Below are 16,354 nucleotides of genomic sequence, written 5' to 3'. Positions count from 1 at the left end.
TGTCTCTGACCTAAAGTTCTCAAGGTTTATTAGATAAACCTCTTGGAATGAATTGCTGAAGTTAGCAGACTTCCAGCATGCACCAATCCTAGAGCTAAAAATGCTAATACTCAATATGATCTTCCTCCTCCCTAGCTCTCCTAGGTTGTGTCCCAACCACAGTTATTTCTCCAATGCATCATATTTTTACTTTCTCTCTTCTCTTTCTATAAAAGTTCATGTCACTCTTTCCATGACATCCATTGAATCCAAGTTCTGAAGACAAAGTCACTCATAGTTGGCTCAGAATAAAGGACTTTTATTATTTTCTTTAAAGCAGAGTTGTTACTTTTGTATTGGCAGGTCTATTAATAACTCTGTTACACAGGAAGCAATCATAGAGAGGTTAAGGCTACTGTCTAAGGTCACGTGGTTGGTGGAGGCAGATGGAGTATTGAATGTGGGTAGGCAATGCTGTTATAGAGAATCACACAGGGAGAAGCAGCTTGTGGAAAGGAATGAAGTGAATGGAAGAGGAAGAGCAAAGTCAGGTGAGACTTTTGTCTGGGGAAAAGGCATCTTTGACTGCCTCTATCCCAGGATTGCAAAACAGCAATGTGTGTGGGGCTATGTGAAAGGACACTTTGCCTTCTTCTTGAACCCTCAAGCTGTCACCCTGAACAAGACTTCATTCTATCTCTGTTTCCCCTTTCCAGAACCTGCCATCAGAAATCCCATTCTCTCCTTGATCTTAGCTGAGTGCCAAGGGAAAAAAAAAACGCGATTAGCTGATTGAAGTGATTTCCACTAAGATGCTGTCACTTAGCTTTCCTGAGAGCAGACTCATTAAAATGAGTCTGTATGCCAGGCGGTGGTGGCACACACCTTTAACCCCAGCACTTGGGAGACAGAGACAGGTGGATCTCTGAGTCTGAGGTCAGCATGATCTACTAATTGAGTTCCAAGACACCCAGAACTACACAGAGAAACACTGTCTTAAAAAACAACAAAAAACCATCCAAACAAAATGAGTCTGTAATTGGTGAGATACACTCTCTCTCTCTCTCTCTCTCTCTCTCTCTCTCTATATATATATATATATATATATATATATATATATATATACACACACACACACACACATTCACATATATATGAATGTTTATACTAAGGTCTCCCATATAATGTAAAATACCAGTAAAGGACAAAAATCAGAAGCTAAAAACATGATAGGTAATCAGCGCACATCATTTCAGACCAACTCAGTCAGGGGACTGTGATACCCAGTTTGTAGATAATTGGGGACCTAGAGGGGTTCTTTGCTTAAGAACATACAGCTAGGGCCTGGAGAGATAGCTCAGCGGTTAGTTAAGAGCTGGCTACTCTTCCAGAGGTTTTGAGTTAGTTCCCAGCAACGACCTGGTGGCTCACAACCATCTATAATGAGATCTGATGCTCTCTTCTGTCATGCAGGCAGAGTACTCATATACATACATAAATACATCTTAACAACAACAACAACAAACAACAACAAAAGAACATACAACTATCAAAAAGCGCTAGACTTTCAGCCACTTTCTACCAACTGTGATGACTGCTGTTCTCGGATACTCCCATCCTGGCCCAGCACTGCCAAGAAGCACACAGTTCAACTCCACCAGCACTGGAGGAAGGAGGTCTGGCACTTGGCCACCCATTCACCGAGAAACTTACTATTTTATTGACTGCTTGCATGCTTGATACGTGGCATGGGTGGGTCTGTTGAAATGAATTAACCCTGGTTTTGTTCCCAGCGTCTCTGACCAGTGTCAGTGTGAGTAGGGAGGGTAGTGTGTGAGGAGATGTGGAGGATCTGAGGACCTGTACCAGAGACCCTCAGAAAAGAACTATCATGCCGTGTGATGAATGCTGACAGAGAGATAAATACAAAGCATTGAGACTCAGAGAAGGCAAAGTAACTTGGAAATTAAAGCAGAATTTTAGAAAACCTGATTGATTTAAGGCTCTTTAGAGACTTTTTTTTCCACCTAAATTCTGATGAATAACTCACTTGAGAATTATAGGCAGCCAGGTGCTGTTGCTCTCTCTTGCTAATGAACAGAGCTAATTCCCTGTGGTGGGAGGAAGCAAGGCAGTGTCTTCAGGTCCCAGAAGTTGGCTATTGATTTCCAGCAGATAGGGCCCAAAGCAGCATTTCCCACACTTACTGATTGTAAGCAGCAGTCCCCAAATCACCTGAGGCTCTTGTCAAGCAAATGATTCAGCCCCACTCCAAATAATGAGTCCCTCAAGTGGTTCTCACAGCCTGGGAAGTTTGGAAGGATTGGTCTTTGGTGGTGGTGGTTGGAGGTGGGGATATTACCTTCAGAAACGTTGTTCCCAAAACAGGGCTCCATAAACGTCAGGTTTTGAGACAGGATTTCACCATGGAGATCAGCCTGGTCCTCCTGCCTCACCTTCCCTAAGGGTGCTGAACAGTGTGTATTCATTTAATGTCAGTGGTGACAGGGCACAAGCCCAGGTCCTTAGAAACTCTAGACAAGCCCTGTACAACTGAGCCACACCCTCAGCTTCCCTCAAGTATTTCTTTTTGTTTGTTTGTTTTGAAATTGGGTCTCATTATTCTCTGTTCCTAGCCCAGATTATTATTATTATTATTTTTATTCCAGCAAAATGTGCGTCTTCTAGGATAGGATGGTTTCAAACATTATGCTACAGGGATCCAAACTACAACAAAAATTTCAAAGCCTCATCCCCCAACTGATTGATAAGACAGAGAGAAGGTCTGGGACCCCCTCTTTGGCAGGGATTGCACCCCTCATTAACACACAAGCGCCTCAAGAAGATTTTGGAGACCAAAGCTATGGGGATGGGGCTGAAGTGAGGTAAGTGAATGAATGAGAAGTTCCAGAGACAAATGGAAGATTGGAAACACCTCCAACTGCATTCTACATATAACAAAACTGGACTTTTACAAAGCCCTACCATTCCTAACTGCCTAGGAGCTGGCGGCTGTGTAAATGTGGTACAGAGGATAGAAACAGGATAGGACAAGGCCTTGAAGCCTTGGGCTTTTCCTGGTCCCTTGGTCCACTTCCATTCTAGGGTGTATTTTTCTTTTTCTTTGATTCTTCCCACCTTCCTTCCTACCTTCCTTCCTTTCTTTTTTCTTTCTTTTTTTTAATAAAAGGTCTCTATTTCTGTCACTACCCATGTGTCCTTGTTTCACTTAGTATTTCAAGATGTCTATAACAACCACAATGTAATTTGAAAATATAAATATCTGTGATTTCTACTGGTGACAGGAGGACTTTTGCTAAGAGTTGATGTGGATGTCCGTAAGTGAAGGAAAATGCCCAACACCAGCTTAGTTAAAATAAATAATTTTATTTTCATTCATGTTGGTAGAATCCCCAGGTAGCAGCACACACACCTTATAGAAATGCGCCAGACTGTCAGTGCTGTGAGACAAGGGAGCCAATGTGACATGCAGTCACCCTTTTGCCAGGAAAGGACCCATTAAACCACATCACAGCCGAATGTATGTATCTTCTCAATTTTAGCTAGTCTTCTGAAAGGCTGCCACAGACAGGGCAGGGACAAGTTCGGTTCATTCTGTCTCTGGTTTGGTTAAACTGTAAATCAGTCCATTTTCCTCCAACAATTTCTGCTTTATTTTTAATTTCCTTTGGAACAGAGGAAACCTAAGGTGGGAGGTTGTGGACTCGAATATCTGATAACCGTTTTGGGTTCAGTCATCAGGGAAGAAAACGAGTGTGGAGGACTTCCAGCTACTGGGGGCCTTTCTCCTCTTTCCCATTGGTGCCAGCATTGGCTACCTATAAATGTGTATTGATGAATTGATAATGGGGAGGGGCTTTGAATTTGACTAATACTCTGTTTGGTTTTGTGATTTGGGAAGTTCTTGGTAAATGTTTTCAGCCCTGTCTCTGGCTTGTTTGGTGGTCTCCACGGTGTTTCTATTGCGGTGGTGGTGGTTTGTTTGTTTTTGTAGTGGGGATTGAACCCAAGGCCTTGCATGTATCAGGCAAGGTGCTTTACACCAATGGGCTACATCTTCTTACCTCTGTGGGATGTCGGTGGCATTTGGAATGGGCTGCAGCTCCATGCTGCTTCTGGCAGCAGCTTTCGTGCTCTTCGGAGGCCTCTGCTAAGATCAAGCTGGAATTCTTGATGAAGCCACAGAAATGAAGGTCTGAAGCTACATCTCAAAGATTTGCCAAAGAGCTTAAATGAGATCAGAACTGGTTTCTTGAGGTATATTAGATAGAATTATAGCTCATTAGACAAAACCCCAGGGTCACAAGGTTTTCATGGGAAGTGAGGCTATTTTTACCATAAGTAAAGTGTATGCTTTTAACCACTTGGGATTGGGTAACCTATGTGGGGGCCTTGTCCCTGGAGGAAACAGATTCGCCTTCTCTCAACAGCCATGGATCAACTGTAGCTCTTTAACTAGGGGTGAAAACCGTGTCACATTTCCCCTGCCCCTTCTGGCACGTCAAATTGGTATTGTCAGTCTTCTTAAGGCAACTATACTGTTGAGAGTTCATGGGTATATTTCTTATGCCATATCTAAGGGACAGCATCAACCAGCAGGTGTCCTGGGCCTCTGGCTGTTACAATCTTTCTGCCCCCTCTTCTGCAATTTCTCCCTGAGCCTGAAGTATTAGAGTTGCACCGCATATGTATGAGACAGGGTTGGGCACCTCACAGCCACTTTGACATACTCACCTGCCTAGCCTGGTTTGAAATGGGTCCATTTAGATTTAGAGGTTTCATCTTTATCTTTATGTTTGAGGCATGATAGCCTTTAGGGATGCTTCGTAGCACCAGTTGTAGATTAATCAGCTACCCTGTCTGATGTGGCTCCTGTGGTCATTTGTTTATTATGGGGCTACTGTTGTTATGGGTTAAAAATTTGGTTGGTTATGCTTCCCGGGGCCTTGTCTGTTTGCATTTAAAAATGAGTACATTGGAGGAAGATTTCTATTGTATTTGGTAAAGGCGTGGGGAGTACTGTCTATGATATCTTTAGGTGATGAGTCCTTTTCTGGCCTAAGAATACACACCAAGTTAACACTTTGTTTAATGTTCTGAGCCATTGTTGCTGGCATAAGGTCTCACAAAAGATGAGGAAGTGTAACTCACAATGCCAGTACAGAATAAAGGCAGGTGATTTTCACTTGTTTTAGTCCGTCACCAGTACAGTTTGGATTTCATAAGTCTATGCAATCTCATGTTAAAACTTAGATACTCTTGACTTCTTAAAACCTATTCAAATGATATCTTTGGGCCTACTAAATACATTTCGCAAAACATTAACGTGCTTTGAATAAACCAAGAGACATCTGGTTGATGGGGACCTGAAGCTGAAAAGAGAAATGGACACAAGCCCCCATCCCTAACCCAGAAGCTATCTCCAATTGATAATTACTTGCAAATAAAAATTTAGCTTTCTCCAAAGGGGTCTCACGAGGGAAACAGAGTATATTAAGGGTAGGCTGAATGCCCAGCTGTAGACGGCCAACAGAAAATGAACTCCAAGGCATCTTCAGAGGTTCCTTGTCTTACAATGTCATGTCAGGGATTTAAAAAAAAATTATCTTACATTTTATTTTTATTTTAATAAAATATTCTATTTATACCCTTCAGGTCCTTTGAGCATATATTATGGCTTCCAGTTTAGTGCTTTTATGGGAGCCCCAAGTATGAAAATGTGTATCTCTACATCTATGTCTGTTTCTTGGGCCTTTTCTTGGACTCTCTTTCTTTTGTTTGTTTTGTCCTATTCTGACATATTAATTTTTGATTCATATTGTTATATTTTATTATTTTCCCTGTTTATTTTCTAATTAGAGACAGAAAGGGTGTGGATCTTGATGGTAAGGGAAGTGGGAAGGAACTCAGAGGAGTAGAGGGAGGGAAAACTTTAATCAGGATATATTATGTGAGAAAAAAGTCTATTTTCAATAAAAGGGAAAAAAGAGACATCTGGTCTTCTAAAGTAAGTTCTTCGGAGGGGCAGTAAAATATTTAAAGTACAGTTTGTGTTTATAAAAAATTGCATTCATTAACTCATAAGATGAAAGTTTTGTTAAGTTATGGGATTTTATATTGACTACAGAGATTTTGATAAGAATTTTCTTCCAAAAGAGAGTCTAAAAAAAAAATTAAATTTTACATTTGTTTTTTTTTCCCCTGAGTAGTCAAGAGAAACAGAAGGCAGGAGAGCATAAAAGGTTTTGCATGTTAATAAAATGCATGGTTTTAAATACATTTGGGAATCAACATGTAAAATACCTAAATATAATTGCTTCATGATGTTGTCTTGATAAATAAAGGTGGCCAAGCCTGAGTACATTAAATGAGGTACATTAAAAAAAAAACAAAACAAAAAAAACAAAAAAACACCTTTTATTTCATTATTGCTTTATGTAGAAGAATTCTAATCCAGCAACATGGCTGCTCTGGCAAGAAATTACATCCAAAGACTTGGGTCTGTGTGATCTGGCTAGACTAAGACATACCCTTAGCATACACCTTTAATCTCTCTGGCTGGAATTTAGTACATATTCTTAATCTCAAACCATGAAATCTAATCGAGGGACACATCAAAATGATGAATCAGAGAAATATTTGACAAAATAAGTCAGAGAGGGTATGCCCAACTCTCACAAGGACAGGAAAGAGAAGCTACTTAAGAGTTTCACAGAGAGAGAGAGAGAGAGAGAGCAGTATAGTTGGTGGAGATAGTACAGTAGAGTTTGGGAGTACAGGATAGTTTGGTGCAGTTCAGTTTGTGGAGTACAGAGGCAGTTTATCCAGGCAGAGTAATTTAGTGAGAATCAGAGAGAAGCCTGTTTGAATCAGTCAGCTTGGAGAGGAGTTTTGAGCCAGAACAGCTGAGTTGAACCAGTCAGCCAGAGTTCATAAAGATCTAGAAAGGTTGAGCTTATTCAGCAGTAAGACTTGGAGGCTGAAAATATTCTAGGCCTAGGTTAGCAAATGAGGCTGAAAGATGAAGCCTTCAAGGTCCAGGCTTGCAGAAGATTGGATTTTATGGAGGCTAGAAGCTTCCAGGCCTAGGCCTAAGGATATTTAAATAGAAACACTCTGGGCTTAGTCCAAGCCATGTATTTATAAAGTTTGGGTACAACTCTTAATTCATCCTCTCTACTGAGGGAATAAAAGCAATTACAGCTATGAGTTTCATGTTCTAAGAGGACTTTTATATGTAAAATTGTTAAATATAAGATTTTGTTAAGGCTGAAATATATGTAAAATCATGGATGTATATACTTCTCAACAGTCTTTCTGCTACACTTGTTTTGCATGATTGTTTGACCAAAAATAAACTAGGAAGAACAATACTCACTTTCTGGACAAGGTTTTCTATTACTCTGAATGTGATAGGCAAAATCCTTATTTGTTCACCTCATACCAAACACAGAGGCAACTAACGCCTTGCATTTAAAGAGTGATAAAACTGTTAAGATATGATTTTGTTAAACGCTCATAAAAATTTCTAAACTGAGTTTTGCTGGGCAATCTTAAAGCTTAAATTTAAGAGATGGGGTAAGAAAATTGAAGGACTAGCCCTATGTGTGTACATATGTTTGCATGGTTTCTGGGCCTTTTTGCCCATGAAATATACATGTATTTAGTCAGTGTTTAGGTAGCCTGGGTTTTGCTGTTGGGATGATAAGCTGATAGTCAAGACTAGTTCAAACCAACCGATTATATAATGCATTTTGTTATAGATAATGTTGTGAGATTTTAACACCCAATTTGATAGATAGGTACACTATAAGACTATTAAGATACAGCCAGTATTGTTTACAAAAAGCAATATTAGATTTGTAGTTTCTATGTTCATTACATGATAGGACTCAATTATTATGTTATATAGAACAAAATGTTATGATACATGTAATGCTACTACAGCCATTGTGGTTGTTATCTCTAATGTAATACTATGCAAATGAACCTGTAATAGCTGCAACATGATAGAAATATCATTAGAAAATTTATCCTTTTAATGTTTTTTAGATATGTTTGCATATAAACACACATAGTTCTGTCTATGACAAAAATTCTCTTGTTTTTAAAGAGCATTCAGCAAAAAGATTTGGGGACAAAAACATCACAGACTGTTTACACCCTAATTACATTGTGTCTTTTATGAATATACAATTGTTTATGCTACAAATGGCATCCATGGTATGTCTAGAATATAGATATGAATGTATACATGTATTAACTAGGTAACAAATATTTAGAATGCTATCAAGAAAACCACACATGAACTTCAGACATAAACTAACATTCTAACGAACTTCATAATTAAGTGTTATTTGAGACAATATTAGACTTCTTACCCAAAATGTGTCATTTTGAGCCGAGGGTGTAGCTCAGTGGTAGATTCCTTTCTAGGATTTAAGGAGGTTCACGGTTCAATCCCCAGCACTCCCACAAAGCTCCAATTTTATTTAGTTTTTCTTTTCCTTATTCCAAGCCAAATATCTTAAAAAGTAAAACCATATGATTTAAAGGATACAGATGGCACACACATGGTTTCTGATTTCTGAAATATCATCATCTAATACAAAGCTAAGAATTATATTAATACAGCCATCTAGATGAATTACACAGTTTTTCACAATTGCTAGAGGCTCTTCAAGAATATAAGAAACTATGTGTTACTATGTTAGCAATATCAGAATGATTTTTTTCTTTTTTTTTTTTTTAAACAGGGTTTCTTTGTGTAGTCTTGGCTGTCTTGGACTTGCTTTGTAGACCAGGCTGGCCTGGAATTTACAGAGATCTGCCTGCCTCTGCCTCCTTGAGTGCTGGGATTACAGGAGTGCGCCACTGCGCCTGGTCAGAATGGTTCTATAACTTTCTAGTCCTTTATATCTGAAACAACTGGATCTTCCTAGAATATCCTACATTTAGTAATTTTACAAAAGGAGTGTTGAAAAATACAGATTTGATGCTTTGTGTTTCCTGCTGTTCTTTGGGTCAGATTTTTAACAGAATCAGTGCTCATGTAAGTTTTGCTTTGGGTTGAGATCTTTTACAACTCTGGCTCAATACAGCTGCCATGTATGTGAGATGCACTTGTGCACCAGATAATAAGTCTATTTGTACCCATTGATACTATTTTCAAAAACGTGTAAGATGCCTGAAAAAATTAAATATGCTACTTTGCTTCAAAAGCAAGAACTCCTGTATAAATATGTCTATGACCCTTTTATGTCTATGACACTCCACGATCCAGTTTTCCTAGGATGTAAAGCCCCAAAATTACTTATTAAGCTGATGTCATCAGAGTTGAAAATGTCAGTAATGGTACCTTTTGTGGGAACTATGCATGTTCCTAGCTAGTCACACTGTTGAGGTAGACTAGGGGCAAGGATTGAGATCACAAGGACTTAACATATGAAAGGCATCAGTTGGCAGAGAGGAAGACTGGAAACCAACCCTAAAACCAACATGTAACAGATAGAACCTATGAGAAAAAGCTTTTGCTATACAAATGTTCAAAAGGCCCTCAATATGTAAAACTCCCAGTCTTTGGGATAGTCTTTCATCCAGCCTTGCACTGAGTTTCGAAGTTTCCTAGCTCTGGTCAGCTTCCTTCCCTGAAAGTGGACTCTTTCTTTATAACCCATCCCTGCTCCTACAACTATCCTTATCATCCTATCTGATTCCTTGTTCCTGAATACGAGAATCTGGAAATCCCAATGGCTACCCACCAAAGCCTGATTGATACTCAGTGATGTCATTATGGCCATCTTTTGGAGCACGTGTAACATGTAACATGTGTTCAAGTGCTTTACATTCCAACCTTCGCCTCTCCCACAAACTGAAAGATTAAATGCAGGCCATTTAAGGCGAACAGACACATTGTATATACACACATAGGTATTTATACATATAATAGGTGACATACATTATAGATATAATTACATTTATAATAGGTATATGGAATTATGTAAATCATTAGGCTTTGTTCTGTTTTCTTTTGTAATTCCCTTTGAAGTGTGGTTTGCTGATAGTTCCCTACAAAATGGGAGTCAAAAGTCCACTTCATTATTATTATTATTGATTTTTTTTAAGACAGGATTTCTCCGTGTAGCCTTGACTGTCCTGGCTGAACTCAGAGATATGCCTGCCTCTGCTTTTCAAGCGCTGGGATTAAAGTCATGTACCACCACAGTTGGCAAAAAGTTCACTTCTTTTTATTACAAAGTTAGTGTGTTGGACAGTTACTCCAGGGGGACAAACTTAAAGCCGACCTTAAAAGAAAAGAATGATAAAATGCTATCACCCCACAGTCTGTCCAAGGACAGGCTTAAGTGGACTTGCACACAACTCTGTTAAGTCTCAATGAGCAGTATTCTTTTTACTCATGACTCAGTACTTTCAAATTTTAAGAATATACTCTGTCTATAACATTGGGGCATCAGTTTCAGCCTTATGGCCCAATGTGTCTGACAGACATAACTGTGAAGTAAGAAATATAAACGGCTTTCTTACCCTGTCATGGCAAAGCTTGGCAGTCAACTCAGCCTGTGCCCAAGTCTTGTCTATACTGGACAGCATATTGTCTGTAGAGAGAGCTGGGGCATTTTTGCCCAGTGGCTAGCTTGCTATTAAAGAAGCTATTTCCAAAAGGAGATTTTATGATGCTCGTCATCTTTATTGAGGTAGACTAAGGGTGTTACTAGGAGTTGACATGTCTCAAGTCAAAAAAATGGGTGACTGACCAGGCAATAAACAATCTCTGTCATCTCTTAGCTTTGGAAGCTGCTTACCTTCGCTTCCTACTTAAGTAATAATTTTATTCCTTCTCAAGTCTCTGATGGGATTGAAGACTACATAGTTATAGTTTCATAGTTAGGCTTAAGTTGATAGGATTTAAGAAAACATTTCAAGGTCTAGAAAGATGCTTTTTTAAGTTAATAAAATCAAGATATGAAAGAGTACAAGAATGACCTAGGTACAGAACTTTGGACTCACCTAGATAGGGTGAATAGTATTTTCTTCAAGCTTGCAAAATACAAATGTGCTAAACATTTTGAGTATAACTTTTACATATGGCTTTCCTGATTGTTTCATAACTGTTTTTATTGTATGTAGCTTATTATCAATAAATAAAGTTCATATGCATTTGGGAAAAAAAGAATATACTCTTAAGTAATCTTGGTCTGAAAGTCCCTCTTTCTTGAGCTCTCAGTGGCTTGAATTTGTCCAGTAAAAGGGCCTTTGACACTGGACCCTGTCTACTACACCTTCTCTGATGTAGATTCATATCTGACCAGACAGGAAATGAATCTCATCCTGGTGAGGGATCTTTAAGCAGTGCTGTTTTCCCAATTTGTGCAGAACGAGGAAGAAATTGACAGGATCAAAATGCTACAAGACCAGAGGCAAAAACTGCCTGGGCAATAAAGAGACCAACAAAGATTGGAACTATGCATTCTAGCTTTTCCCAGAGAACTAGAGGTGATCAAGGGATATATGGAGGTTACCTGACAACCAGCTGGACCTCTAGAAGCATTGCGCTCATTATAGTTCTTTCAAGCACAGGGATATTTTAGAAATTATTTTGGATATCTGTATAAGCCAATAACAAACAACATAACATCTCAACCCCTTGAAGAATGAGGAATGGACAGAGAAAGAGTTGGGGGAGAGGGCTGTAAAAAACATACCAGCATCAAAATATAACACTGAGAATGGAGGTAGCCTGCTGAGACAGGAGACAAGACAAGCAGCCTGGCACTCAGTGCCTGTTCTGTCAGGAAAGGACCAATTAACCTGTCTCACAGCTAAATCTGCATGTGGTACCCCCCCCCCCCCCTGGCTAAGCCTCTGAAGAAAATGTCTTACTCCTTGCAATCATTAACTGCATATGATTCCTCAGAGGGTTGGGTCACTTTCTGTGCTTGTCTACACTTCTTATTCCTTGAATCTTCTCCTGTCCAAACTGAGACCCAAATCCTCTGAGTTTAATACAGGTGCTCCTCCAGCAACGAAGGGGCTAATTCTCAAAAAACCTAACGGAAAGTGTTATAAGTTGAAAATACCCTTAGTATACCGAGCCTGTCCCTAGCAGAGCACAACAGCACGTGGCCAGTACAGTGTTGATTTCCTCTAGGTGACATGAGACTGAATGGGAGCTGTGATCCCTGATGCTTCTCAGCACACTTGGGATATTGTGCCATGAACAGCTAGGCCTGGGAGAAGGCCTGGATTCAAAATTTGAAGTGTGGTTTCTATTGAACCTGTATCACTTTCAATACCATCATAAAGATGAAAAAAATTGTAAGCTGGACCACTCGGAGCGGGAACTGTATTTCAAATAGTCTCCTGCATTCTCCCCCCCCCCATCCTTATGTAACTGCATTGAGTATCACGGAAAGTGCTCAGCCAAGTGGAACCAAGGAGGATGTTTGTGCCTGAAGAGAGAGCTCCAGACTGCAGCCCCATAAAGCAGGAAATTAGAAACTGAAGAGCTAATCTGAGATAGAACTCCACAGAAAAGATTGGTCCCAGAAAACGATGCAAACTGAATTAAAGAAAGAGCTACGCGAGGACACCTCTGACATATGATTTGTAAGGCCGCCTGTATTCTTTTTTGTCCTGACTAGCTCTACAAAGACAGCGGACAGAGAATACTGAGGTAGTTCTGTGCCTGGCCATTGTGAGTTTCTTGTTATGCATCTCCTGAGAGCAGGCTCCCGTGTGTTTTTGTGAGGAAGGTGACATGGCCTCACATTGGTAGCACCTTCTCAGCCATCCCTGCAGTCTACTGGGAACCCAGGAGAACCCCGAGCTACTGATGTGTTCCTTGGAAGAGATATGGTTTTTAACTATTCTAACCCAGTTTTGACTCGTGATCAGTTTAGAGAAAGTCCTGTGTTGTGAGCCAGTCCAATTGAGAACCTCTTGCCCCTTCCAGAATTTCTCTCTTGTGTAAATGAAATGGTGTGCCTATGTGAGGCTTACAGCTTATCGCTTTGCCTGTGCATGAGGTCTCTAAGGAAGAAGGCAGAGAAGAAAGAACGGTGGAGAAATTGAGCTAGAACTCTTATCGAAGTATGCCTTCAGCCTGCGCTGCCACGAAACTGTTAAAAAATGGGAGCACAATTAAAAATCTCTGAGCAGATTTACTTATACATTGTGCTTTTTAGTTACCAAGGTACCCTCTTAGGTAATGACAATTGAGACTATTATCAGCCCAGCATGAAAAGTGTGGTTATATCCATTTTATTCATGTAATTTCATGTCGTCTGATGCCCTATTCTGAGTCACTCTTATAAAGTGACCCTGTGTTGGAATGACATTCATTCCAGTGAATTCCAACAGAAGTGGTATTGGATGACAATTTATTGCCCATTTTATAGCAATTCTTTCACCCTCTGTGCTTTCTTTTTAACAAAACTTAAACTTTTTCTTTTCTTGCCTTGTCCAGCTCTCTCTCTCGGCTACTGGCATGATGCTTGAGGCTTTGTCAGCTATTCTGTCAGAGCATAAAGAAGTAGGTAGCTTGTCAAAACAGCCAAGAGGACAGATAGAAGAGCATGAGCCTTGATCACACCACAGGGCAGCTAAATAGCACCATCAGACACCTTCCTCCAGAACTCTGGCATGTGAAAAAAAAATCACAAGCCAAGCTTTCCAGTATTTACAGCACAATTGTCTCTTCTAACTCACACATGTTACTATGAGAAAGTCAGTCAGTTTTTCCTCAGACAAGATGAATATGTTCAAGTTAGACTATAGACTTTGTGACTCTTCTGACTCAGTTTCCTTCTCATGTGTGTCCTACCTCTGAGGGCTCTTAAATATATATATATATATATATATATATATATATATATATATATATATACACAACAATTACTAGAACAGCCACACGAACTGCGCCATCGTCAAGACTCATTAGCAAGCATGGCAGTTGGCTTTTCTCTGGGACATAATCATGTCTTAGTTGAACAATGTGTGCTTTAAATTCTACCTTGTGCTTTGTTAAGACAGACCCCTTGACTATTGGAGAAAGACTCAGAGATGCTGAATTACATTGACCAGACTCTAGTCACTAGAGCCTTGAGGCAAGTTGGTAAGACTGAAAAGTGGCTTTCAGGGCCAGCCCATTTCCCAGTGGGGACATGTCTCTGTTCGTCCATATATCTAGATGACCTTGCTTTGGTCAATATCACTTTATTATAGACATCAACAGGCCTAATTTTGTTATAGATAAATGGAAATGCTTATTGGAGTGAAAATTACCTCTATTTCTTCCTGGCATCCATCCTGTAGGAGGTCTAAGGAGTCCTTTAACTGTAGTGATTGGCAGGGTGCAGCTGCTACTGGGAATCACTGAGGTATGGTACGCGAAGAGACTCATTTTTGAACAGAAATATTGCATGTTTTGAACTCCTTTTTTAATCATCGGTGGCTATCAAATAATAAATAATTCGCTCCCTTTACAGTAGGTAGCATGAATCCAGGAGAAGACTAAGACATTACCTCGACACCAAAGATGACTTAGCATAATTGGGTTGACAGAAAAGTCAAGCTAATTATAAGATCCCACATCATTAAGATTATATTAACTTGGAAGAAGAAATACATATTTCCCCCTTTAGAACTATCTCAATTAGCTTGCTTGTTTTTCTTCCTTTTCTGTTCTTTCTATACCTACTCATTTATTTTCTCATGTATCCCCCACTTGCACTTCTAAGTCTAATTTTAGTATTCAGTTACTCTTTAATACCACTACTAGCATAGGCAGTCTGTGTTCAAGGCTTTTACTCTCCCGTGATATGTCATACTTAATTAACTGTCACCTTCACTATTAATATTAACTGAAATATTAATTTGATGAATCTTAATTTCTCTTAATCATAGCATCATTTTGATCCTTCATTGGATATCTCTTTAGAATGACACTCAGTGCAGAGGAGAAATATTAATAGCATATTAAGGCGTTTAAAACATCTCTTTAATAATTGCATGTTTTCCTGGCAAGGCTGTGTGTTTCTGGAACAGATGTGGGCACCCTGATTTTCTTGTTAGCAAATGGTGTTTTGTCTTGATCACCTCCTGACTCTATTTTGCACCTTTAAGTGAAAATACTTTCAAATTTAAGAAGTGTTCCTCCCAAGATTAATTCTCTAGAGACTGGTGTGTTACTGGAGTGGCGAGGGCTTTGTGCTATTAATGGAGGGAGGGAAACTTTAAATTTGAAGGTTTAGCTTGATCCTTTGGTAGCAGAATCTACAGAGAGCCAGAACCCAAGAGAAAGGAGCCAAGATGAAGAGCAGATGAAACATAAGGGGAGAAGAAGAGGGAAAGGGAAGAGGAAGGGAGGGGAAAGGCGAAGGGAGAGGGAGGGGGAGGGGAATAGGAGGCGGCGAGGGATAGGAGGGGGAAAGGGAGGGACAGAGAGAGAGAGAAGAGAGAGAGAGGATCTATTTTCTGACCATTCTTACTTTCCTCTCATTTATTAGATTTTTTTTCCTCCTCTTTCCCTGTACCCCTCATCCCAGATAGATTGAACCTGGATAAAGAAGCTCATCACACTGTCCCTTCATCATTATCACATGACCGGCACAGAGAGTATTTTTAGGAAGGGTCCCATCATTCAAGTCTAGTCACCTGGATCCTGGACCCACAGGCAAAGAATTATTCCCAGGCCTCTGGTCCTCACGAGCTTCACTCGTGTCAGCTCCCTCAGTAAAGGGAGAATGCCAGCAGTTCTCCGTCCTTCCCCAGTCCTCCCGGCGCTACAAAGGGAATTCTGAGTCTTTACCCACTCTGTAGCAGCGTGTACCATGAGCCCACTTACCTCCAGGTACACCACCCACGGCATCACCAAAGTGGCCACCAGCAGGTCCGCCACAGCCAGGCTCACCACTAGGTAGTTGGTGGTGGTCTGTAGGGCACGCTCCCTCAGCACAGCTGCGCATACCAGACCATTGCCGAAGATGATGGCCAGGATCAGTGCACAGTAGGTCAGGGCATAGTAGGTGTGTGGGCGGGCCCGGCTGACCCCTGTGGAGTTCTCTGCCCCACAGGTGGAGTTGATGTGGTTGCTGATCTGACTCAAAGGTGCCATAGCCCAGGCAGAGGAATGTGACTCCAAAACGTTTCTAGGAAAAGACGGAAAACAATGTAGGTCAAAGCAGACTCTTTGAAGCTGGGGTATGATATATAGATTCGGTTTAAAGCGTCTACAAATATTTACTGAACATTTCCTATATAATAGCAGGCACTGCTGGAAATGGAGCTAGGAACAAACAGGTAATCCCTTCCTTGTGAAGCCTCCACAGGGGAC

The 16,354-nt window shown here is 40.3% G+C and overlaps 1 protein-coding gene across 2 annotated transcripts in view; it reads right to left on the bottom strand.

The window, feature by feature from the left end:
• The window catches only part of Drd3 (dopamine receptor D3), a 50,254-nt gene extending 34,119 nt beyond the window's left edge, over nucleotides 1-16,135 (bottom strand). For both annotated transcript variants that reach the window (XM_055625092.1, XM_055625093.1), the window contains exon 1: nucleotides 15,866-16,135. In XM_055625092.1, the coding sequence (XP_055481067.1) occupies nucleotides 15,866-16,135 (270 nt within the window). The remainder of the gene's footprint in view (nucleotides 1-15,865) is intronic.
• Between the last annotated feature and the right edge of the window lie 219 nt (nucleotides 16,136-16,354).

Source organism: Psammomys obesus, unplaced genomic scaffold, assembly GCF_907164565.1.
Source record: "Psammomys obesus unplaced genomic scaffold, mPsaObe1.curated_primary_1811, whole genome shotgun sequence".
Classification (NCBI taxonomy): Eukaryota; Metazoa; Chordata; class Mammalia; order Rodentia; family Muridae; genus Psammomys; species Psammomys obesus.
Note: the sequence above shows the minus strand (reverse complement) of the source record. Positions and strands in the feature narration are given on the sequence as shown.